General features: G+C 42.4%; 1 protein-coding gene across 2 annotated transcripts in view; it reads right to left on the reverse strand.

The window, feature by feature from the left end:
* Positions 1–18,015, reverse strand: part of NR3C2 (nuclear receptor subfamily 3 group C member 2) — a 344,127-nt gene extending 326,112 nt beyond the window's left edge. The window contains exons 1-2 of one of the 2 annotated variants that reach the window (XM_039253773.1): positions 17,998–18,015; positions 9,187–10,945 (exon numbers count right to left, since the gene is read on the reverse strand). In XM_039253773.1, the coding sequence (XP_039109704.1) occupies positions 9,187–10,943 (1,757 nt within the window). In that variant the 5' untranslated portion in view covers positions 10,944–10,945; positions 17,998–18,015. Of the gene's footprint in view, positions 1–9,186; positions 10,946–16,489; positions 16,687–17,997 lie in introns of those variants that run through there. The other variant, XM_039253772.1, reaches the window with a different exon arrangement.
* Positions 18,016–24,413: the final 6,398 nt, after the last annotated feature.

Below are 24,413 nucleotides of genomic sequence, written 5' to 3' on the forward strand. Positions count from 1 at the left end.
ATTTACTGAACATCAACAATGTGCCTGGCACTGTCTTAGGTATGACAAATACACTGGCAAACAGGACAGATAAGGTTCCTGCTCTCAGGAGGTTTACATCTAACTGGATGAAGTAAACAAAGATAACTGATAGGTATGCACTATGAAGGCAACAGAAGCCTGTGATGTGTTGTTAGAAGGTGGGGGGGGGGGGAGGTCACCACTTTATGAAGTGAATGCCTCTTCGAGAGGGTGACATTTGAGCTAATGCCAAGTGACAAGGAGCAGGCAACCAAAATCTGGGGGCAGAGCCTCAGCAGGGAGAACAGTAAGTGTAGAGGTCCCAGAGGGAAGGGGGCTTGGTTGGTCTGAGTCACAGAAAGGTCAGTGTGCAGAATGAGTAAGGAAAAAACAGATATTAAATAAAGTAGTCAGAGGTCTGATATTTGAGTGCTTTTCAGACCCTCGATTATTTTACTTTATGCTGCTTGCAGTGAGAGTCAGCCAGAGGGCTTTATATCAGCCACATAATCTGATTTCTGTTTTTAAAACCCATCTGTCTTTCTTAGGACATTCAGTTTTCTTCTCTATCTCAAGCATTTGTTTCCTCATTTACCTTAATTATGTGGCCTCAGGCAAATCATGAATACCATCTGAGCCTCAGTTTCCCTATCTGTAAAAACAGTAACACGGGTGGCCAGCAACTGCTTACATACACTGGGTCAATGTGGCAGTTAAATATCTGAACCTGAAGCTAACTGCAGTCTCCCTTTTACCCTCAACTTCCCCAGACACTGCCCTCATCATTATCTGCTCTCCTTCTCACATTTTCCACCTCAATCATAGCACAATCTCCTCTACCACCCTTTTCATATCTCACCTGTCCAACAAAACCCTCACTCTGATCCTGCTATTCCTTGGTGCTAGCATCTCTTCTCTCACCCTTTCTCTTTACCACTGAACAGATGCCTCCCAAGGGTAAACCCTGTGCCCACATCCCCCAAGTTTCTCCTCTTCTTCACTTACTTCTTAATCAATCACAGTCTGATTCCCGTTCCTACCACTCTACAGAACTCCTTCTTGAAAAAATTACCAGCACCAACTACTCAGTCTAATTTCCAGTTTTCCTCACTCCCATCATCAGGTTTTGAACCACCATCTCCACTGATGAAAAGGATATAATAGACAAAAGGGCAGGATCTACTGCCAGCTCTGTTACCAACTGCTTTGCACGATATTGGAAAAGGCATGTGATCTCTCTGGACCATCATTCCAGGCCTGGATTTATAGACAGTCTTAGAGCCCTTCTAATTTGGAAGGTCTAAGACTACATGAGTCCTTCCTTTGGCATCCATGACGCGGCACTATCTTAATTCTCTAAACAACTCTGTCTCCTTTATTAGGATGTGTTGCTCATCTCCCAAATGGGGTTCTATTCCTCCTAATGCCTCATACAAAGCACTGTAAACCACATTTGAGTCATAGATACAGTCTCTCCCTGGGCAATAGCACCCACATTGATGCCCTCAACTGCCACTTTTATGAAGAGGCCTCCCACACCTCCAGACCAACATTTCTACCTATAAGGAGAACTCTTACTATGAACTTAAACTCACATAACCAAGATAAATCATCACTTCTCCCACCTATTTCTTCTTGACCTCTCCATTTCCCTTAGTTTTTTACCATTATCCATGACAGTCAAACTTACAACTTGAGTTTTCACTGATTTTCCATATACTCGACCCTTCATTTCTACTTAACTATCAAACCCTCTCCTTTCTCTTCCTTGATAATTAAGTCCTAAAACCATTAGGCAAGACATAGCGAAGTAGAAATCCACAGTAGGGGGTAGGGTGTGAATAGGTGTCTTGGCCCACTGTAGGGCACCAAGCCCAACGGTAGCTCTGATGCCCAATATAGGTGGGGGGGAGGGGCGGCCGACGGGAAGCATGCAAGTGTCCAGGTGTTCACATGTTCTAGTGCAGAGTAGTGGCCAAGCAGGGAGAGAACAGCCAGGCAGGGGGAGTCAGTGCTGGAGAGGACTAAGGAGCGCATCTGCTGGGGGGAATGTGGCCGTGTGACCCAGAACGCCAAGTTAGATCCCAAAGGCAGACAGGAGATCATCTGCAGGGATGGGGGCACTCCTTGGAGAAACAGCTGACCCCAGGATGGGGCAGAAAAAGCACAAGATGGACCCAAAGCAAGTAACTTAATGTTAATTTCTTGATTTTGATTGTTATATTGCGGTTATGTGAGAGAATTTGCTTCTTTTCAGTTCTTCATAATGGACTTAATTTTTTTTGGTAGGTTTGTGATTATTTCAAAATAAAAACCTTATACAATCATCTCCTACAAGGGCTTCTTCTGTAATGTCTCACATAGGTCCCTTTTGTCCCATTACCCTGTACATCCTTGCTCCAGAGAATCAGGTTCCCATTCCCCTGTACTGCTGCAAGGATTTCTTAACAAGGCTCCACCCCACAGCCACTGCCTAACTAAGGTTTTTCCAAAGTGAACTTCTGCTCATGCCACTTCCCTGCTCCAACATTTCAATAGTTCCTCATTACCTACCACATTAAGTACAAACTTCTTAGTGTGACTTTCAAGTTCTATTCCCTTCTAGTTCCAACAAACTAACCTCTTCCAGGCTTTCTTCTCAATTCCCTGTGTCACAGTCACCCATACAGCTTGATACATTCTGTGTTTTCTGCCCATCTCCAAGTTTTGCTCACGTAACTCCATCAGGAAATGACCACTCCTACCCTCTGTCAATTTTTCAAGACTAAGGATAAATATCAACTCTGACCACCACCACCTCATTTTCCAAAATTTGCCTAATCTTATACTGTCAGAATAAACAAACTTGACCTTGCCCACTGTAAACCTTATTTCATTCTGTTTTAGATTAAAATTTTTATTTATAAGTCTCAATAACCCCTAATATATAAGGTAAGGATTCATGCCAATATGTCATAGCCACGGTTATGTATTCAGATCGCCAGTTATTAGCTCCCTCTCTCTCCCTAGTGAATTATCTTTTTAAGTATTCAAGTTACTTTTTGTTTGGCCACTTTCCTTCTTTATACTAGAGTTTTCTATTTCTTGCATAAATACAAGGGATTTCTACCTCTTTTCTACATAGATATTTGGGCCTTGCCCTTACCACTGACAATAATAAATCCAGAGGTTTCCAGGCATCAATGAAGTAACAAGTGTTTATATGTAATTCTAGTTTAACTTCATTATTACTTCACTATATAAAGAACAAAATAAAACTTTTAAAACTGAAAACAAAGCCTATATGTGACAAGTTTAAAACTAGAAATTCTAAAATTTAAGATGAAGACCACACATTTAGCACACTTCTATTTCCTGGGTCTTCACTAACAAACTTTGGAATGCAGTCCACAAAAATACACAATTAATGACTATATTTAAGTTCCATATACAAGCTAATATTTTCTTCTTGATTTGAATTTAGAAGTGAAAGAGAATGATACACTGCACAGCAGGAGAGCTGAAATTTTACCAGTAGATGAATAGTATGAAACTAAAGCAACAGTTGAAAGCCTAGGAAAAAAAATATTATTTTGGAGAAAAAAATTAATGGCATCAAAGACATTAGGGGAAGTGAAGTGTTACTCCTAAACTACTTGTGATCAACAGAACATCTGGTACCACTCTAAACATTGCAAGTATAGAAAAGGTCACACACATCCCGAATTTTACTCCTGCAAAAGGCATCAAATCCCTAAACACTACATCCCCCGTCTTAGTTCTAGCACACTACTGCTAGGTATGCAACCAACCAGAACAGTCTGAAGTTGAATAATTTGAGTTTATTTAACTGAAACCAGGGCTTTTATCTCCATTTTTAAAGTACGCAGTAAACAGTTCTAAGTATAGTAACTATATTTAATATTTTAGGTAATAAAAACTAGACATACTGACATATAAATGTAAGACAGTTGTGATGTTAAAAGCAAAATTTATCAAAGAAAACTCTACATAGCAACTTGTTCATTAAAAAGCACTAAGGGTTTTTTTTTTCCAATAAAATTATCACTACTCTTACCAGAAATACCATAAATGAATGAAAGTGGATGAATCATCAGAAGAAGCAAGTCTCATTGTGAAACCATTTCTAAAAATATTATTTAGAATACTAACTGGGAGAAATTCTAGGTACACTAGCAATTTCAAAATCAAAATATTGTAAGACAAATAATAAGAAAAAGAAGGTTCCAGGTTTTCGCTTCCAAATGACCTAACTAATTCGTAACGGATTTGTTTCTTTATTAGAGGAAGCATGAATAACCACGCCAATTCCACCTCCCCACCAAAGGAAAAAAAATTCAGTCTTTCATACTTTGCATTACATAGAGATATTTGATCTCACTGGTTTACTCAGAAAGTTTGTTAAGAGACAGGGCAACTTTTCTAACAAACTCCTTGAATTCTGAGGCTTTGGGTGTACTACAGAAGGTGAGCTTTTAAAAACTCTAGGGACAACTGAAAAAGAAAAAATAACTGTAGGTTATTTACTAAATTGTTTCATCCTATCATGGAAAAAAATGCAGCACAGAATAAGATAAACACCTAATCACTCATCTTGAAGCCTACCAGAAGATGCCCTTTGAAACAGTGAACTTTACATTCAAAGGTCTAAGTCAATGTTACCGCTGTGTTATGATGCTATCAGGGTGACTATGACCATCGCCATATACATCAATGTTGTGTCAACAGGAAAACCCTGTCTTCAAAAGGAATGGTGCAAATTAAAAGAAAAACAAATTCATAGTGAGTATCAAATTTTACAAAAGACCTGATTTAAAATAACCTCTGCTTTTCAAATTGAAATAAGTCACACTACTTGTTTTTAAATGGTAAATGTCAGGGCACCTAGGTGGCTCAGTCCGTTAAGCATCTGACTCTGGATCCAACTTTGGCTCTGCTCAGGTCATGATCTCATGGTCTGTGAGTTCGAGCCCCTTGTCAGGCTCTGTGCTGACAACTCAGAGCCTGGAGCCTGCTCCAGATTCTGTGTTTCCCTCCTTCTCTGCCCCTCCCCTGCTCATGCTCGGTCTCTCTCTCAAAAATAAATAAACATTTAAAAATAATAAAAACAAATGGTAAATGGCAAGAACATTTTTCTATCCAGGACACCCTGGAAACTACAGACCTAGGCCTGTAAATATACTCAAAACCAGATTAGCAAATATGTTAAAGGATATTACACAAACAGAACTCCAAGGAGACTGCACAGCTACTCCATGGTTTTGCTGCCAGACCCTCAGGAGAGCACAGAGTTCAACACATCCACTTTAAATGAAGACACTGAGGCCAACAGAAGCTGTGACTCACCATGGTCACAGTTTTGTTTGTGTCCCAGCTGACAGGGAAACTCCAATCGACATGACACAACTAGGTCCAGTGTCCATCCTCAAAGCTTTACATTCAGCTTGTGTCATAATTTACTTTACACTGTGGTGCTCAAGCAATCCACTCACTGGAAATGATTAACAGGCAGATGGCTTTCGTCACCGCTCTCACAGGATGCCCACAGAGAGGAGGACAACACACACTTCACGGCCATTACTCACTTCTATCAGCTTGAAAATTTAACGAGAGGAGAATCGTTTTTCTTATTTGAATAGGGCACTCCTTCCTCAACATAATATTCAGGAAGGCTAACATAAATAAAGTAATAACCTCTTTTTTCATTCACTACCAAAGGCTGTAGAGAACAGAAGAGACCAGCAATTCTCACCTTTGGGGTCTTAGGACACCTTCCCACTCTTAAAATGTACAGAGGATTCCAAAAAGCTTTCCTTTAGGTCAGTTAGATCTAATGGTATTTACCATGTTAGAAATTAAAACTAATATTCATTTTAAATCATTTAAAACTAAGAAGCCCTTACATATTCACAAGAGCATATGTTAATGAAAAAAATAAGTGTTTCCCAAAACAAAAACGTCGGTGAAAAGAGTGGCACTGTTTTACATCCTTCAAGCCTACTGTCTCACTTAAGACAGCGCTGGATTTTCATATCTACTTCTGCTTCAATGTGTGGTTATGTGGTGACAGGTTTTGGTTCAAGGATATGAAGAAAATCTGGCTTCATATGAATATGTTCTTGGAAAAAGGAGGAGTATCTTAATGATCACTGGAGATGTATACAGATGTGATTCTTTGACACTACACTGAAAACTGCAACTGAGTAGTTTCTCAAAGGTTAGTTGCAGTGCAGAATCTGAAACCCTTTGAGTGAACTCTTCATACACTATATCACTGGTCAATCTTCCATTCTGAGTGGATCTTTTACTGATGCAAGATCTTTCACTCCACAACCCTCCTTGAGAGGGTCTCAGGAATCCCAAACAACACTTTGACACCTACTAGAAAACAGTCTCGAGCTCAATCTAAAGACGAAGGTTATTACAAAACCTACAAACAGTCACACACTGCCTTGATCCTCCACAACTTGTAATTCTTTATTCCCCATCCCCCAGAATGGGATATCATCATCCCACATTAAGATATAGACAAAAAGGTTCAATTTTGATCCAAAAGGCACAAAATAAGAGACCAGGGATGAAGCATAGAGGAGGTTAAATGAAATATTACAACATGTAAACTGCCATCTAGAAAAAAAGTCTAAATATCTTCTGATCCTTGAGCCTTTATTCTGAGAATGATCAAAACAATGGGTTTTGATAATATTCACCAAAAAAAGCTGTAAAGAATCAGTAGGCTATAAGTGACTTTGAATAACAATAAAGCTTTGTTATTAAAAGTTTTGGGAAAACTTCTACAAACTAGCAATGATACTAACACGTATGTAAACAAAATGAACCCTCTCTGATCATACTAACCCATACAAGAAGAATTTTGCAATACTCCAGGAGAGACACTGAACAATACCTCCAATGCCCACAAACACAGGGTTGGCTCAAGGTCACTGATTCATGTTAACATGTTAAAGGCTATGGGTCACTAGACCATCTGGAGGGGCTTCAGGAGTGTAAAAACTACAATTAAGGTAGTAGAAAGAGTATGCAGAACAATACAAAGAACTCATGATTTTATCTACTATATCTCTACTATTTACCCAAAGCAACTGCCTTCAAAACTAAAAAAAGCATAAATAGAAATGTAGTGGCAGGGCTGCCTGGGTGGCTCAGTGAAGCTCAGGCTATGATCTCCTGGTTGCGAGCCCCTAGTGGGGCTCCGTGTTGAGCATGGAACCTGCTTGGGATTCTCTCTCCCTCTCTGCCCCTTCCCCCGCTCATGCTCCCTCTCTCTCAAAAAAAAATAAACATTAAAAAACAAACAAACAAAAAAAGAAATATGATGGCAAATGTATGGTGCCTAACCATGAAAAATGAGTAGAATTTAATCATAAGAATTATCAACAAATATTTTTCAACCATGTATAAAATATTTCTTTAAAATATTGTATAATTTCATATAATGAAAACAAAAAAATTAACAAAAACTAAAAATTGTGCAAACTAATCAAATGTTAACAGCAAAATCTAAAATGTATGTAATACCTATTGCATATCAGATGATATGCAAAGTGCTTCTCATAAATTAACTCAATTATCGTAACTCCCTTTGAGATGGGTACATTGAATTTTTTTTCTTTTCTTTCTTCTTTCTCCCCCAGATAAGAAAACTAAAGCCCAGAGGTGAAGGTATATGGGTAGCGACACAAAGCATTTAAGTGGCAGAGCTGGGATTTCAACCAGGGCAGCATGCCCTCAACTACCAGGCTATACTCCCTCATACTAACTCACTAAAAACATCACTTAAGAAAATATCAACATCATGTGCAAAATTTCCTTCTCTGAAAGTAAAACAAAGCACTAGCAGTAGACCACATGCTGAGTTTGTTTCTGATGAAAGCCATGCTGTCTTGGGCTATCTTTCATTACGGTTTAGAATTTAAGAGACTGAGAGGCAGGTTCACAGTATGATATAGTTCATGCAATGGAGAACTGTTATAACGTATCCTGTAAATGGAATGTTTGCTTCCATAAAGGCCAGAAGAGCAAGGTTTGCATTGATGATAAGGAAAAGAATGCACAAATTCAAGTTTTAGCTTTTGGTTCATAAGGAAGACAGAACAGAAGGAGAATGATACAGAAATACACGTAAACCCTCTATTGCTAATGGGAAGAACCTCTCTCCCACAACATAAGTTTTTAAGGAACATATCCACATATTCCTAAATGCCAAAGGAATGAACCATATCTAGGAAATCTATTCTTTACATTTTCAGTAAAGGGATCATTTATCACAACCATGTAATAAAACCAGTACCGAAGCAAAGTTCAATTCAAGTATTCACTGTATAACTTAGAACCACCCTTTATAGTCATATCAAAAATCTCTTCCTTGTTTTTTTTTTCTAGATACATACAGTATGCTATCTGCAAAAAGGACAGTCAAGAGATATTTTACAGTAAGTAAAGCATGTCTTCTTGCAGATCTTAAAAGTTATAAATCTACCAATTCAAAACTGCTGTGACATGTTTCACTTACAATATGAGTAAGAAAGCAAGACTGTCCACTTAGTAATTTCAGATGTGCTGAGTCTTTAAAAAGCCCTCACAGTTAAGGAAATGATTTATTTGTATTGAGAACCATGACTTATATATAATTAACCTACCTAGAAAAGGACAAAGAGTGTGCAGAGCTAGTGGTAACAGATTTGGGGTTCAATTCCATATTTCACAAACATTGAAGTGACTAATTTAAAAAAAAAAGCTAAGAAAAAAAGACTAAAACCACAAAGAAATGAATTTAAAACAATTCTAGTGAACCGGTGTACAGTTAAAGAAAAAAACAGTCTGCTAAAGTAAATACAGTATCACGCAGTACAAAACATGCTTTTCCTAAACATCTACAACGGGCAATGTGGAAACAGGGGAGGGGCCACCAATATATGCTCACTCCTTCAAAATCAACACCAGTATTTTCTAAAAGATTTTAAGAATTCTTTTTTCTCTACTTCAAAAACGCAGTAACATATACGAACAAGGAAAGACGGGAGCGCTCAATGACCATTCTGAATAAAATAAAATAAAATAAAATAAAACCATAAACTGAAGTGTGTTTAAAATTATCAACTGTAAATACTTTTTCAACATTTTATAAAGCCATGATTTTCACAAAAGGAGGAAAAGCCAACTTACCTGGATACGTTTTCTGGAATGTATTCTAGAACTGGATATCCATCACTTCTTCTAGAAGACAGGTCACCATGTGATTTCCATGACTCCACTAAAGTATTAACAGGAGGAAAGGAACTCAGATGTTGGAAAGATTGGTCTCTAGCCGATCGTGATAGAGATATTGTACCTTGAGCACCAATCCTGTAGTGAAAGGACTGTCCACCTGAATTCACACCAACAATAGCAGATGAAGGGATGCTGGCTTCTGGGTAATAGCTCCCATCATCTGGTTCCTGTTTAATCCCCATTGGGAATCCGCTGCCTTCACAGTTACCATCAAAGCCCGGCACAGGTGGTCCTAAAATTCCTGATAGAGAATAATAGTCTTTATCATCCATAAAGGAAAAATATGAACCATCCATAAATGGAAATGGGTTTACTGTTGGATTCCCTTTAAAAGAGGTGCCTGAACACGAATGCTTGGTTGATTCTTGTTTTATTGGTACTGAGAATGGGGAATCAGAATTTATTTTGCTATTTCCTCCTAGACACGAGCTGCTAAAAGCCCCATCTGGCTCTGGTTTTATGTACTGGACAATGTTAAGCTGGCCAGTCACCCCATTGGAGATGGCATTTTCTACTTCCTCACTCTTAGGAAAGGGGACCTCATGAGCACCTTTCTCATGTGTGTCTGGACTAGGAACCACATCCCGGGCTGCACTGGATCCGGCAGGGGTGCCAGAGGCAGTGTAGCTGAAGGCATTGTTTACAGGGCTACAGATAGATCCCACAGTACTAGCCGTTGGACTGGAAAGCGTGGATCTGTTGTTTGTGTTGGAAGGGCTGGAAACAGAGCACCTTGAGTTGTTGACGTTTGCAGGGCTAGACACAGAGGATCTCAGAGTGACGTTAGTAGGACTGGAGACCGGAGATTTTACACTGCAATGACTCGGAGGGCTGGATATTGGGGATTTCATGCTACTTAATGGACTTGAGAGAGGAGAGCCCACATTACTGGCGTGTGCCGGGCTGTGTGACCTGGAGCCTCGGTTTTCAACATTAGGGGAGCATGTCAAAGGAGTCCCCTGGGTGATAGGGCTGTGCACTGTGAAGCTGCCAAAGCTGGCAGACGTGGAGGAGACAGAGCTGATACCTGCAGGGCTGCAAACTGAAGAGGTCATGTTCAGGGGGCTGCAAACGGATGGACTCTTCTCGTGACACATGATAGGACTTTTAACAATGGCACGCATGACCCCACCATTCACAGAGCTCCCGGAGTCAGACAGGAAGGACCTCAAGGGCCTGTTCACACCACCTAGAGTGGAAGGATGATGGCCGTTTTCTTTATAAAATTTCACCAGCTGTTCAACATTTTGATAAATCTTTGCTGGACTCATGCTTCCTTGTTGGTTCTGCTGATCGTAGGTGTAGTCAGCATCTCTTACGGAGTCCATGTATAAACCCATGGACTCAGCTACAGTTGCTGCAAGCTCCTTGGACTCCAGCTCAGTTTTAATATCAGATGTTAAAATCCCAGACCGATTATTGTCTTGCTGAAGGCAAGGGAGTAGTTCGTGTTTTTCTTTGCTGCTTCCTTGAGTACTGTTGTTTGGAATAGCACCGGAAACACAGCTTACGTTGACAATCTCCATGTAGTTATTCTCATCAGTCCTCTCTGTAGGTCCCAGGGAAGAATGTTCCACAGCCTGAGAAACTTGACCCCACCGTCTTTCCATATCTAGACCTTCAGGGAGACTGTGGTAGCCTTTGGTCTCCATAGCTAACAAATAAATTTATATTAAAAAATTGAATTAGAGTCATTTATAGCAATATCACTCTAGAAGACATTCTCAAGTTGCATCTACTAAACTATAAATGCATATTCTACTTATAAACAGTACCTCTGGTTATATTAAAATTATTACCTTTTTGGGTGCTGTTATAAAAGAGTCCTGACTATAACTTGTCCAGAGGCCAGAATATGAGCAGCAATCATACAAAAGCATTTTGCATATAAATAAAAGTAACATATCTGCTATAATACAGGCTTTAGAATTTGCAAAGAATGTCTATGAATGTCAACTCATTTAATATTCTGAGTAACCTGGGGACTGATGAGGCAGACAAGGAAGAAACTAAGGGCTTAGGAATATGGTTTATTTGCCCAAAGTCAAAGACATAATAAGTGATGAATATGGGCTTAAAACTAAATCTTCTGGGTCCACAATGTTTGGAGTCTTTCAGCATATGGAAGCTGCTTTCCAGATCTAATACATGGTTTTATTAAAAACAATATGGAAATGCAATCAATATTACCATTTCTCAATATAAAGTTATCAAGTGAATTATCACAGGAAAAAACAATTTAAGATTTTTAAAAAAAAATAAGATTTTCTTAAAACGGATTAGTGATGAAGATAATCCAGTGTCACTTCTAAAAAGAAAAGATTCATATATCCTGATTAAGATGGTCCACAGCTCAGACAGGCAGTATGAGAACCTGGGAATGTCAGCACCAGATTCTCTGTATCTCAATAGTGACACGGACTTCAACACGTATCCTTATTTAGTGGTACCTCTGCTATAAAGACTTCCAGCAGAGAGAGTTTTATTTTCAATAGTAAATGGAGGAAATATGAGATGAGTACTGACAATTTATGTGTTCATTCATTCAACAAATATTTACCAAGTGCATGCTACATCCTAGGCCTTTAATCAGTCACTGAATCTATAGTGATAAACAAAACAGGTACAGTCCTCATCCTCGGGGAGCCCACAGGTTTGTTTCGTTTTTTTCTAAGATATACAATCATATCTACTGACTCTATATAAATTTATTTCATATACAAAATCATTATAATAGGCTATATTTACACAATTCAATGCATTATATGATTCAATGGAACATTATAAGTCTCTTATTTACCTTAACGAGGTCAGTAAAACTATTATCCAAATGATAGAGTGGGGAGACCGAGGCACAGGCCATACAGCTATATAGCAGGGCTGAAAATTGATCCCAGGTCTCTCTACAGCAAGGGATCCCCACCTTGGGACTAACGACATTTGGGACTTGATAATTCTTTGTGGAGAAGGTCTGTCCTTCCGCATTGTAAGATGTTTAGCAATATCTCTAACACCTGCACATTAGACTCCAGTAGCATTCCCCATCCCCAGCTGTGACAAACAGAAATGTCTCCACATTGCCAAATGCCCCTTGGGTGTTCGCAGGAGTAGGGGGCAATATTTACCCACCTTTTGAGAACCATCACTCTCAAGAAACATATTTTAAAGAAAATTAACTCATTCTCAGTACAAATTTCATTAGTACATTGTAATATACAAAACTGCTGAAGTCATTATGTATACATTTTTCAAATCCTTTAGGTCTGTAAACAATCCATGACCCAAATAAAAGTCCAATGCAGTTTCTGCAGTTCTGTATGCCAATATTACTTTAGGCCCACTCATCCTTTCCCCCACCTTGACCATGCACTACCTCCATCCTCTCTGGCTTCTCCTCATGAAAGAGAGACCAGGAAATCTTCCGGCTACAGAACTTATATTAATTAACACAGAAAAATAAGAGAATGGCTCTACTAAATAAACTGGCAATAGATATCACAAAGCTGTATATTGACATTTAATACATAAACTGAGGACCGTATATACCTCTTACTTTTTTGTATTCTACACTAGATTTTAAGAGGCAGAAACTTTATCAGTTTCACCACTGCATCTCAAGCAGATACCTAGTACAAATAAAAAGTCTTTCTCTATAATATAATTGATACTCAACTTGTGATGGTTAAAATCTAGCATGTAGCCTACTTTTAAAGAACATTATTCTATAAGTTCCTAAGGACAAGTCAATCACAAAACAGAGGAAAATGAATCAAATTACAACAGTTGTTTATCTGGTAACTCTAGCCAAAAAATTTAGTATGGATGAAAGACAAGTTGAAATATACATATATATATATATACACACACATATGTGTGTGTGTGTGTGTGTGTGTGTGTGTGTATACACTTAATGGGGCTTCTGCTAATACTGTCGTCTATTGAAAAACCATTTAGTTATGGACATAGGTTGAAAAATACAAATATTCTGTGTTTCTACTTCTACCTAAGAATATTCTGTCCTCCCCATACCAAACTGTAACAGATGCATATCTAAGGTATAGATGTTTCAGCTCCAAATTGATTAAACACCACAAGAAACATGTCTACTCATGTTCAAAGCTGAACATCTTGAGGTGCCTGGGTGGCTCAGTTGGTGAACCACCCGACTTCAGCTCAGGTCATGATCTCATGGTTCAGGAGTTTGAACCCCACATAGGGCTCTGTTATGACAGTGAGGAGCCTGCCTGGGATTCTCCTTCTACCTCTCTCTCTACTACTCCCCCATTGGCTCATGTGCACTCTCTCTCTCTCTCTCAAAATAAATAAATAAAAATAAACTTAAAAAAAAAATATGAACGTCTTCTGTGTATTCTCTGTGTACGCCCTTCTCCCGGAGCCCTGTCCTTAAATCCACATTCTCGTCTTGGTGAACTGCACCACGCTCAACCCTAATGGCTGCAAGTCACCCTTGCCTAGGCACCCTTGCCAAAGGCCTCCAAAGGCTCCAGCCTCCCCACCTTCCACCTACAGCTGCATTATTCATCTGCACCCCCATACTCCTCCCACCCCAAGCAACAGGCCTATGTACCCTGAGTCTGAAAGGAGAATCCCCATCTCCAGATCCCTTTCCAAAAATCCATTCTCCAAATGTCTTTTTTGGAAGACAAAATTGGGGAATGGATTTTTGGAAAGGGTGATCACTTACTGCTTTTTCAACGTTTCACACTGTAAATCTGCATGCTAAACTCCTGAGAAGTTTTCCAGAACAGAAACCTGTTTCCTTTATAATCCAATGTCCTTTAAATAATTTGGCCACTTTCCCCTTTTTTCACAACCCCTACTAATATTCTAAAGGATGCCTTTCATCATACTGCCCTAAAGTAGGAGCCAAATCTAAGACTTGTGAGGCTACATGAAGATTCGAAGAGAAATGACATGGGAGATAGCAGGCAAGTACAATCTTAAAGCACTCCGCAAGGAAGCACCTTATCAACTAACATGCAGCTGATCACAACTTTCCAAGTCCTGTTTGGCTAGCCTTGAGCTCTTAACAATAACATAAAACAGCCTGCATTTCACCACACTATCAACTGGGCTATCATTAAAGAATTTGCAAAAGGCTTCACTGAAATCTAAATTAGTTCTGTTGAAGGTACTATGTTCATCTACCGACTTAATGCACTTCTCAACAAAGAAAATAAAGGTTCGCAACAGAAAGGCACAAAAGGACAGAGAACATCTAGTATCTGTATGGCTTCTACTGCAAAGATTTTTCAAGATCAGAGTTCTTAAAAATTTAGGAATATTAAAAGATTTTATACTGCATTCCCCCTATTATTTTAATCAGTCTTCTCTGTAAACAAATAAGCTAGGCATTTATTTCCTATGTTCTCCAAGAAACCCAGGTTATCTTTTTGGAACTGGCACAATAACAATGGCTAGATCAGAATTTCATTTAACCTGAAAGTACAATAATGAAAATTTTAGTTGATGAATATGATCCTCATAGAATTTAACAACCAGAGGGTAAAGGGAAAGTTTTTGTTACTGAAGTAGAAGATGAAGCAGATACTAGTATACATATCTAGCTTATACAGAATCAGACTTGTCTCCCTTACATCGGGGAAACTGTAACAGAGTCTCTCTTGGGACAAAGACAAAAACCAGGATGACCCTTTAATTTTCATGCAAATGACCTCCCCCAAAACATAAAGGAAATTTCACAAAAGTATGAAAAAGCACTGATAGAAGTTCAGTTTAAGTTATGCATATGCTCTTTAACACTATTTTTGCAAAGGACAAATCTGACTTTAAAATTTTGTTTTACAGTCTGTGTTAAGTTGTTCTTTTCCATAAGGAAATAGCTTTTTTCAAGAATATTAACAAAGATTCTTGCCAATTTATATTTTATCTGAAAACACTTTCACTTTTAACATCCCCCCCAAACCTAGTCCCACTTAAAACATATCATTTTCAATAGTTATTTCACTATAATATGGCACTTTAAAGACAGAATCTTAAAGTCACAATTTTCACTGGTTGCGTCCTTGTAAAAGTTTGCCATATGTAACTACTTTTATGTCATCCCCACTATAGAACGATTATTATGTTCCCCTCCTTTATAAAGAAGGCAAATGATAGAAACCTGCCCAAGGTCACCTAAGAGTGCGGGAGAACCAGTTAGAACTGAGCACACCTGATTTCTATTCACTCACCTAATTCACTGAGCCACCTGATCTTTCTAAAATCCCCAAGCCACACTATTTCTCCCTTAAAGGAAAAAGCTCCCCTTTAGATTATTTTTTTAAACTTCCATGCTCAGGCATTTTAACCATAGTGTGCCTTTAACTCAAACATAAAATTAAAACTTCACAGAACTTCACAGATGGAGAACGCTGTTATCATTACATTATGATGTAAATACCATCAATAACAGCACCTAGAGAAATGGCAGTACAAATGTTAAAAAGTATATTAGTGAATTAGAAATTCGGTGGTTGCCAAAACTTGTCTGCTATCAAACAAAAGTTTTCCTAACTTCTAGGTTATAATAAATATTTAAAATTGATGGTGCCCTAAACCATTATGATTTAAACCTGGTCTTTTAAAATTCAGTAGTAGGGTACGGATGACATCAAAAGAAGCTTCATCCCTCTCCCCTGCCTTTAGAATTGCAACTGATGCCACAGAAAGCAGTAGCCTCTCTCAACAGTTTTATAAATACTAGGGTACGGTAATTGCACGAATTTCCAGAGTCCCCTTCATACAGGCACCATCAGGATTCTGTATCTCCTTCAACTGCCCTTTTCCGCTACACCTCCAGCTAAGATCTGGGTGCTTCCGCAATTGATAGAGGAAAGAAATATTATTCAAATGTCCTTTAAAAATTGTAAAAGGAAAACGATTCGAAATTCATCCTTGGGGAAAGGGAAGGGTGGTAGACCTCCCACTGCCAAAGGCGGCTGAAAGCTGCTCGTTAGAGGGCATTTATCCAAAGTGGCCAAACTTTCCCAAAATAGTCCTCTGGCGGCCAAAGGGGGGAAAAAGTGGAAAACCAAAACAAAACAACAAGCACGCAGCACCATACTGACTGTGCCTCCGGATTACGCAGCCACTTCTCTCTGCAAAGTGCACGCTCCCGTGCCGCGGCCGCAAGCCGAGTCCGGCAAGCGGCGCCCCGCAGCGCACCCCTACACACCTGCCTCGGCCGGGGTCCGTCTCTCGGCGTCTACCTGTTGCAGCGCTCACCAACGCCACGACACCCCTGCTGCGGAGCCCCCCTAAATCCAACCACATCCAGGCCAGAGAGTGCCGCTCTCCCTGCAGCAAGAGAGCCCGAGGCAGCAACGCTCTTGCACCCAGGTGACTGCACGGGCTTCCTCCGAGCAGCCTGAAGTTGGCTTGCTTCTCTCCGGCCCAATGACACCCCGGGCGCGGAGGGGCGGAGAGGAGGGGGCGGGGGCAGGGCCAGGGCCGGGGCAGCCGAAGTGGGAAGGGAAAGAGGGAGAGAGGGCGGGCAAAAGCCCGGAGGGGGAGTGGGCCAGCTCCAGGGCCGGGGTGGTCACATGTCCAGATAAAGTTCAGGTTGCTATCCCGCCCCCCTGAGCCCTTCCCATTGGCCCGGAGGGAAGCAAGGCTCCACGCTGCACAGGTCAGGCGGGCTTCTCATTGGACAATCGTGGCTGTCAGTCACCAGGAGGGCGACATGACTGATACAAAGTTGCTGCGACACAGCCTAGACTCGGCAGCTCCCTTAAAGCCGCAGCCACGGCGGGCGCTTGGGGTGCCGGGCAGCAGCTACGGCACTGGGCACTAGGCACCATCCACACGCTGACCGCAGCCCCTCTCGCTCCACTGCCCCAAACTTGCTCGCGCCCACCTGACTCTCCTCCTAGCCGACCTCAGGCTATCTGGAAAGACGTGAAAAGTGTGGTGACGCGGAAGAAGTCGGTTTTTCCGAGATCCAGTCAAGATGTTGTTCGCTCATGCTCTCCACCTGCAGCGCCAGGTGAGCGGCAGTCATGGCCGAGGCACCGCCCACACGTCCGCGCGCAGGGGAGGACTCCTAGTGGGCTTTGCCCGACCCCCGAGGTTCCTCTCCCCGCCCCTTTCCTAGGTCTTGCGAGTTACCTCTCAGCGGAGCAGCCGCAGCGTTGCTGCCAGCGAGCAAAAGGATCACGTTCCCACTCGATTTGAATTTCCTTGTTTTAACCGTGCGGGAAAAGTGGGTAATTTCAGTGCAGCCAAAGCCCTTTAAACGCAGCCTCTGTCCCACCCCCACCCACCAAAAAAAAAAAAAAAAAAGTGCCGAGGTCAAAAGCTGCTGCTCTCCTTTATGATTTTTTGCTGCATTTATTAGTTTAGTATTGGATTTTTCCACTAGCTCAATTTGAAAGAAAGCTTACCATCGAGGATATTCACCTCTTTATGATGGGGGGAAGGGGGTGCGCATAATTGGGAGAAACATACAGGAGGGGGGGGGAGGAATCAAACAGTTTTCTAAGGATCCAGTGACTGCAAGAAGAAATTTCGGTTTCCCTCCAACCGCCCCCACCTTGACTCTCCTCTCGCCCACCCAAACGCTGTAGTTACTAAGCAAAAGGATGGGCTTCTTAACTTTGATTTCGAAGGACTTTGAAGCTCCGCGTCTGAGTCTCGGCTTTAGGCTCCCGGCTGGCCAGGAGTCAGCGCCAGTGACGTACACACCTAAATCTGGTCCCCCGGCCCACGGCGACCCGCAGTCCGGTGGCGGCAGCTGTGCAGGTCCAGCCTCACCCTTGTCTTGACCCCGCCAAAGTCAGAGGGCCGGGGGGGGGGTGGAGAGGTCACCCCGATTGTGCCCAAAGGCCCCTCCTCTCTTTACAGTAATTAAGCTTCGGGATTCCAGACCCAGAACGCAGGAAGGCTCGAACTCTCCGCCGCTGCAGGTAGGGAACTCCCTGGCGGCGGGGACGACTCGGTGCTCGGCAGTCCCCTGCGCAGAGCGCGGTCGAGAGGCCCCCGGGACCCCGCAGCCGGGAGTCCCCGCCAAGTGTCCCAACTTTCCCGCGGGGCCCGCCGTCACGCGCACTCTCCCGACCAGGCGACCAGTCTGGCATCGATCGCACCCGGACCGAGGGGAGTCCCGGACCGAGCGCCGGGGCAGGCGAGGAGGCGGCGGCGCAGCCTGCGCTGGCAAATTACTCATTATTAAAGCAATGGACGTGTGTCTTTTACTAAGTTTTTACCTCCCTTACGGAGGGCCGGTCTTGCCCTGGATCCCAGCTTCTTGTAAAATCTAGGTTAGAACCGTGCGGGGACAGACGCCACGATCGCTTGCCCGCCGCCCAGCACCCCTGCCCGGAGGCGGCCCGGCAGGCACCTGGTCTCCCGCCTGCAGCCCGCCTCGGTTCGCCCACCCGCGCCCTCCACGCGGACCCTGCCTTCCCCAGGGCCGCCTCGGAGCTCCCCGGGCCCCCTCCCGCCGCTATCAGCGCAAAGTGACCGTCGCTGCACTCACCTTTTCTAGGACATGGTGGGGAAGCTGGGGCGCGGGGCGGGGGGTTGGGGGGGTGAGGACGACGAGACTCCCGCCGCCGCCGCCGCCGCCGCCGCCGCCGCCGCCACCAGCAAGTCCAATGTTAGCAGATCGGCGGTAAGGATGGAGAAGAGGATAATCCCGGCAGTCGCCCTACTGACGGTGGGTAGAGCAATAGACCAGTAGTGCTTTTACCCCGCAAGAGGAGGCGAGGCGGCGGCGCCAAATCGCGCAGTAGGGGACGCGGGCGCCTGCCCACCCCCAGCAGCGGCGGCCCGGCCTGAAGCCGGCCCCTCTCCCGGGGCTGCTGGTCTCCCAGGCGTTGACGGCGGCGGCCCTGGAAGCCGGGAAGTACTGCGGGATGACTCCGCGCCTGAGCCCCGCAGCGCGGCTCTCCGCGCCCCCTCTTCGGGCCTGGGGTGGCCGGTGACAGCTCCGGCGGCGGAGCGAGTGTGTCTGTGTGTATGTGAGGGGGCGGCCGCAGGGGGAGCCCGCGGCGCCGCGGCCCCCTCCCCGGGTCACACCCTCAGCAGCGGGAGGAGGCTGAAAAGCGTCCAGCCACCGGCTGGTGGGAAATCGGGATGGGGGCGCCGGTGGCTGGCTGCCCTCTCACCCTGGCCCCTGGCAGCAAGGAGGCCGAGGGAAAACGGAACCCCTCCTGCCCGTAACCCTCCTTCCACCACTTCCCACGGCCCCCCGAAGTCTGGGCCTGAGCTCGCGCCCCGGCCTCAGGTGCAGTCCCCACCCGCGGGGGGCGGCGCGGTCTGGGGACCACGCGCGGGGGGCGGGAGTGAAAAGTTTCTTTTCCTGCTCCCTCGCCGCCCACCCAGTGAAGCTGCTCCTCTCCCCCTCTTCAGGGCTCGCGGCGCCTTTACCCCACCCCCACCGTGGGGGGTGGGGGGGACGCCGAGTAAGGACCTGGTGTCTGCGCGTGGGGGCGTGGGGGGAGAGTGGTGAGGAGCGGCGGCTGCCGCGGGTCCCCGAGCTCTGACAGCGGCTGAGACACGGCCGGCTGTGGCTCCGCGCAGCCAGCTGAGTAAGGGGCCCAGCGCCAGGACCCCTCCCCCTCCGCTCACCGAGCGCTGCGCGCCCCCGCGCCGCCCCGCGCGCCCCCGCGCCCTCGCGCTAGCCGGGGCAGACACCTACGCAGACGCGAAAGTGAAGCCGGGCGCAGCAGCGGGGTGGGCTGGCGCCGGGCAGGGGGCAGAGGATGAAGCTGTGACCCGCGGTCCCGGGATTCTCCCACTCCCTCTGCGCTGAGGAGCAATCTGCCGCCTCCAGGCTTCCGAGCCGGCCCAAAGTCCCACATCCGCCACTCTCTGCCACACACATAACCCCTATCAGGGGAAACGTGTGCCTGTGTGTGTTTGCGTGTGTGCATGTTCACGCGCACTCACGTGTATGTGATAGGCGTTCAGCCACAGACTCTTCCACTGCACCGTTACACTTACCTTTGGTGGAAAATTTGGGGGGGGGCGGGATGTGGGTGCATTGTGACTGTCACTACCACTTACAAGAAGCAAGGCTTCTTGGCTTCTTGTCCTTTACGATTTAAACCCCGCGAACTGACCCTGCACACCCCCTTCCCGGTTTTAACACTTATTTTCCTAAAGGATTTCTTGACCATCACCCTACCCGCCCGCCCTCACCCCCGCCCTTTTCTGGGTTCTTTCCCGTTTTCTTCCTAAATAGCTGTGAAAGTTGCTAATCTCTTCCCACACAAAACCGTGTTAAACACGGAGCTGCCCTATTAAAATAATCACTGCCATTCTTCAACCACGTTCCCACTGTCCGAATATCAAGCATCGCTTTGCGTCCATCACCCACACAGTGTTGGCACTACTTAGTTGTTAGATAGTTGACGGTGGCATTTTGGCCTCTAAAAAAACCTTTTTGCCTCAGTTTCCTTACTCGTAGGGAATGTGAAGTTCTTAAGGAATTTGCTTTTAAGTGAAATCAAGAAAATAATAAATAAATTTTCAAAATTAACATATTAATAATTACTTAGAAGTGTCCTGACTGCAAAAACTGAATCTTGAAATGCATCAAAAATAAGATGATTGACATTGATGGATTGGTAAAATACACAGAAGGATGGAGAGATATGTGATGAAGCACGTATATACTATAGTACAGTATTAATGGTAGAATTTAGTTGCTAGGTATACAGGTGTTCACTGTAAAATTCTTTCAACTCTTTTGTATGCTTGAAATTTTTCATAATGAAATGTTAGAGAAAACTCTTATTTAAGGTAACCTACATAATGTAAATTCTGCTTACAAAAGTAGTAAATTAGCTATTGATTTTTTCCTTCCCCCTTTAAAAAATGACTTACCATAAACATTCTTTACCTAGATACTCCACCATGATTTTAATTAATAATTTCCATTACAGACAACTTGTCAGAGATCAGACTATGGTGTAAAGTAGGTTATTACAAGTGCCACATTTTAGAAATTTAGATTTCTTCCTGTGTTTTTTCTTGACCGTTCTCAAAATGTTATCTTCCCTGCCTTAAAACCATTTGGTATTATAAAACTAAGATTGAGTTTTTAAGCGTATATAAATATTCTTTTGAAACCTTTCCACACCAAAATAGCTAGGGGGAAAGCATATGGCCATAAATAGCAGCTTCTCTTATCCTCTGGGAGGGTTGTTAGGGGATCTTGCAATTATTGACAGGCAAATCTTTGGGGATATCTGAGTATTTACATATATGCCCAAACATCTGAACAATCAGGGTTTCCTCCTGTCTTTTTTTTGTTGTGCTGTGGTCCAGTGCCACCCTGCAAGGAGAACAGTTCCAGGATAAGTTCCGTGGCTCCGTTATCTGAAGAGAAGGTGATGCTTGTTTTGCTTGGAATCACCCCACAGTGATGCCTCTGAGGACTCCATCAAAGATGGGGCTGCAGGGTGTTCTGGTTGTTTGGAATATTCTTCATGCCGATGCTCATTAATAAAGGAGTCCTATCACCTTAAAAGCATATGCCTAGAAATGCTATTACTTGCTTGTTTTTTAAGCTGTCTTAAGAAAGTTTGTTCTCTTCATCCTTTTTAGATAAGCGTATTTTCTCTTTGCAAAAGGATGGAAATGTGTTTTTTAAAAAGAAATAAAAATTAAGAAAGGAAAAGCACAGGAAAAGAAACTTAACGTCAAATAGAGACAATTTACCAGTGCCAAACAATCTTAAATCTTGAAGCAGCAGCAATAGTTATCTCCCTTTTGACAATAGATCTCCCTCAGTCCACAGTCACTGTACTTTAGGACACCTTCCTCCCTCATCCCATTAGTATCACACTCCCTGAGGTTTGCCACCATAAAATGCAAGACTCAGCATTTGCAATTTACATGTGTGACATCACATCCTCTATTATATAACTTCAGATACAAAGCCTAATATCATCTAAGGTTGTGTTGGAAAAATTCTCCCTTGCTCTTTAGCTTTAACAGCGCCACCCCTTAGTTCCCTGATCCTAATCCCATTTCTTCAAACAGCTGACTATTGGGGGGAAGAAAAAAAGGCATAGAGTTGTTTAAGGAATGAAATAATTACCCAACCCCAAAATTGTTTTGAATATATTTTGAAATGTATTAAATACCTCTCCTTTATACCGTTCCTTATTACCAAGAAAGTAATGACTATTAGGTATCATATAATTTACTTGTGTTCAATACTTTTTTAAAAGTTAAAGGCTATTTGGTCATAGTTAACTTCATTGATAAGCCTAGCCAGGCTGGCATTTTTTTCTTTCTAAAAAGCTAGGCTCCCCACCTCCCCTGCTGTCTCTTACCAGCTGTTGGAAAGAGTTGAGAAAGACAGAGAGAATCAGCAAGAAAGGAGGGGGGTGTTGAAGAGAAAAGACAAATAGGGGAATAATAAAAGATAGAGCTTTTTCTTTGTTTATTGCAAAACACACATGTTACAGTTTATAAACACTGCAAGCAAATAAGAAATTGTGGACCAGAAGATAAATACAAAACATATCAGGGTTTTTGTTAATATCCAAAATAGACCAAACTCAATTTTCTAGACTACTTGGAATATTTTTATTAGCTTTGGTTATTCATCCATTTCTGTATCTGTTTACGTAACTATTCATCTATCTACCTTAATTTCATTTGTAGTCATTTTAAATAAAAATATATAAACCTACTGCATTTCTATGGCCAGATTTTGAGATGACAGAGCACCCAACAGCACATGCATCACAATTAGTATGCCATATTATTAGAAGCAAATCAGATTTCACTGTGCCTACACTGATATTCTAAATTTAGAAATAATGTACAGTAGTTGAAAAGGGGGAGAGGAACTTACAGCAGTATATTTTAATAAAAACAAATATATTTTCAATTTCTTGTCTTTTTCTCTCCTCTTTTTCTTGCTTTAGTACAGGAAATTCATCCCCTTTAAATAACTGTGCTAACCTTACATAAATAAATTCATGTTTTGTTAGCACATTAGGACTATGCCAATGCTGCTTCTCTGATATTACGTGCAAAAACCACAGAAAAGTGAAACAATCCAGTGGGTCAGGTGTGAGAAACATAAGAGTCTCTGTTGAACTTGATGAAAACTCATTTAGAATTTCTCATTAGGACTTCACAGGAGCAGTTAGCTTTTCAGTAGTTGGCACTATATTTTTAGCAGCATTTTAACAGCTGTCAGTAACAACTAAGACAACATTTTGATCAACACCATTTTTTTAATTCTAACAAAGATGATTACAAAGAAGCAGAATCCTTTGGGATTTCAATGTTTAACTCTGAAAAATTAAAATAAAAAAGATATTTTTTGTGATATAAAATGTTAATAATACCTCAAGAGCAGGCAATAAGGTATCCATATAAAATGAGGCCAAGTAGATTTTTAAATTTTAATTTTCTGATGCCTGGGTATACATAATAAAGATTATTTTATTCTTAAAAGGTATGTTCGATGTCAGAAACGTCAAAATAAGAGAATGTGCAGTGTATCTTGTCATATATTTGCAAGTAGGTCAAGAATAGCCATGTGAGCATCCAAAATGAATAAAATCTTTTCCCTAACATTAGAGTTTATAAAGGGAGGTTATCATATGTCATACATATGACACTGGAAATAGCAAAGAGAAAATGTAAGAAGCTTCATGGCGGATGTCATCTTTCTTCCTAAAGATAGAGGTAAATTTCCTATGGGTAATGCATTACAAAGCAAACCAAAACTAAATCTCTGCAAGTGTCAAATTTTCCTTTCACCCAGAGTCTCCCCAAATTGTGTGATTTCCATTCCAAGGCAAGTAGGGGTAAATAGTATAATATTAAAGCAGATTACTGAATCATCTTATTTAGAGGTCATCTACTCATTTTGAAGACCTAATCCAAGTTTTGAGTTTGTCCCAACTAAGGCAGCTGAGTATTTCCCACTTCATCTAGCTGGCACAGTGGGGGAATTAATGCATTCTTATGTTGAATGATATTTTTATATTATTGCATTTGTTTCTTCTAATCCTGTTGGGGGCACTTATATATTAGCTCTTTCAATATGAAACATTTCTAACTGCTTGGTAGGATTTTTTTCAACAAATATATGCAATTTTAGTAAAAACTGAGATTAAATATCC

Source organism: Hyaena hyaena, unplaced genomic scaffold, assembly GCF_003009895.1.
Source record: "Hyaena hyaena isolate Hyena2069 unplaced genomic scaffold, ASM300989v1 scaffold_464, whole genome shotgun sequence".
Classification (NCBI taxonomy): domain Eukaryota; kingdom Metazoa; phylum Chordata; class Mammalia; order Carnivora; family Hyaenidae; genus Hyaena; species Hyaena hyaena.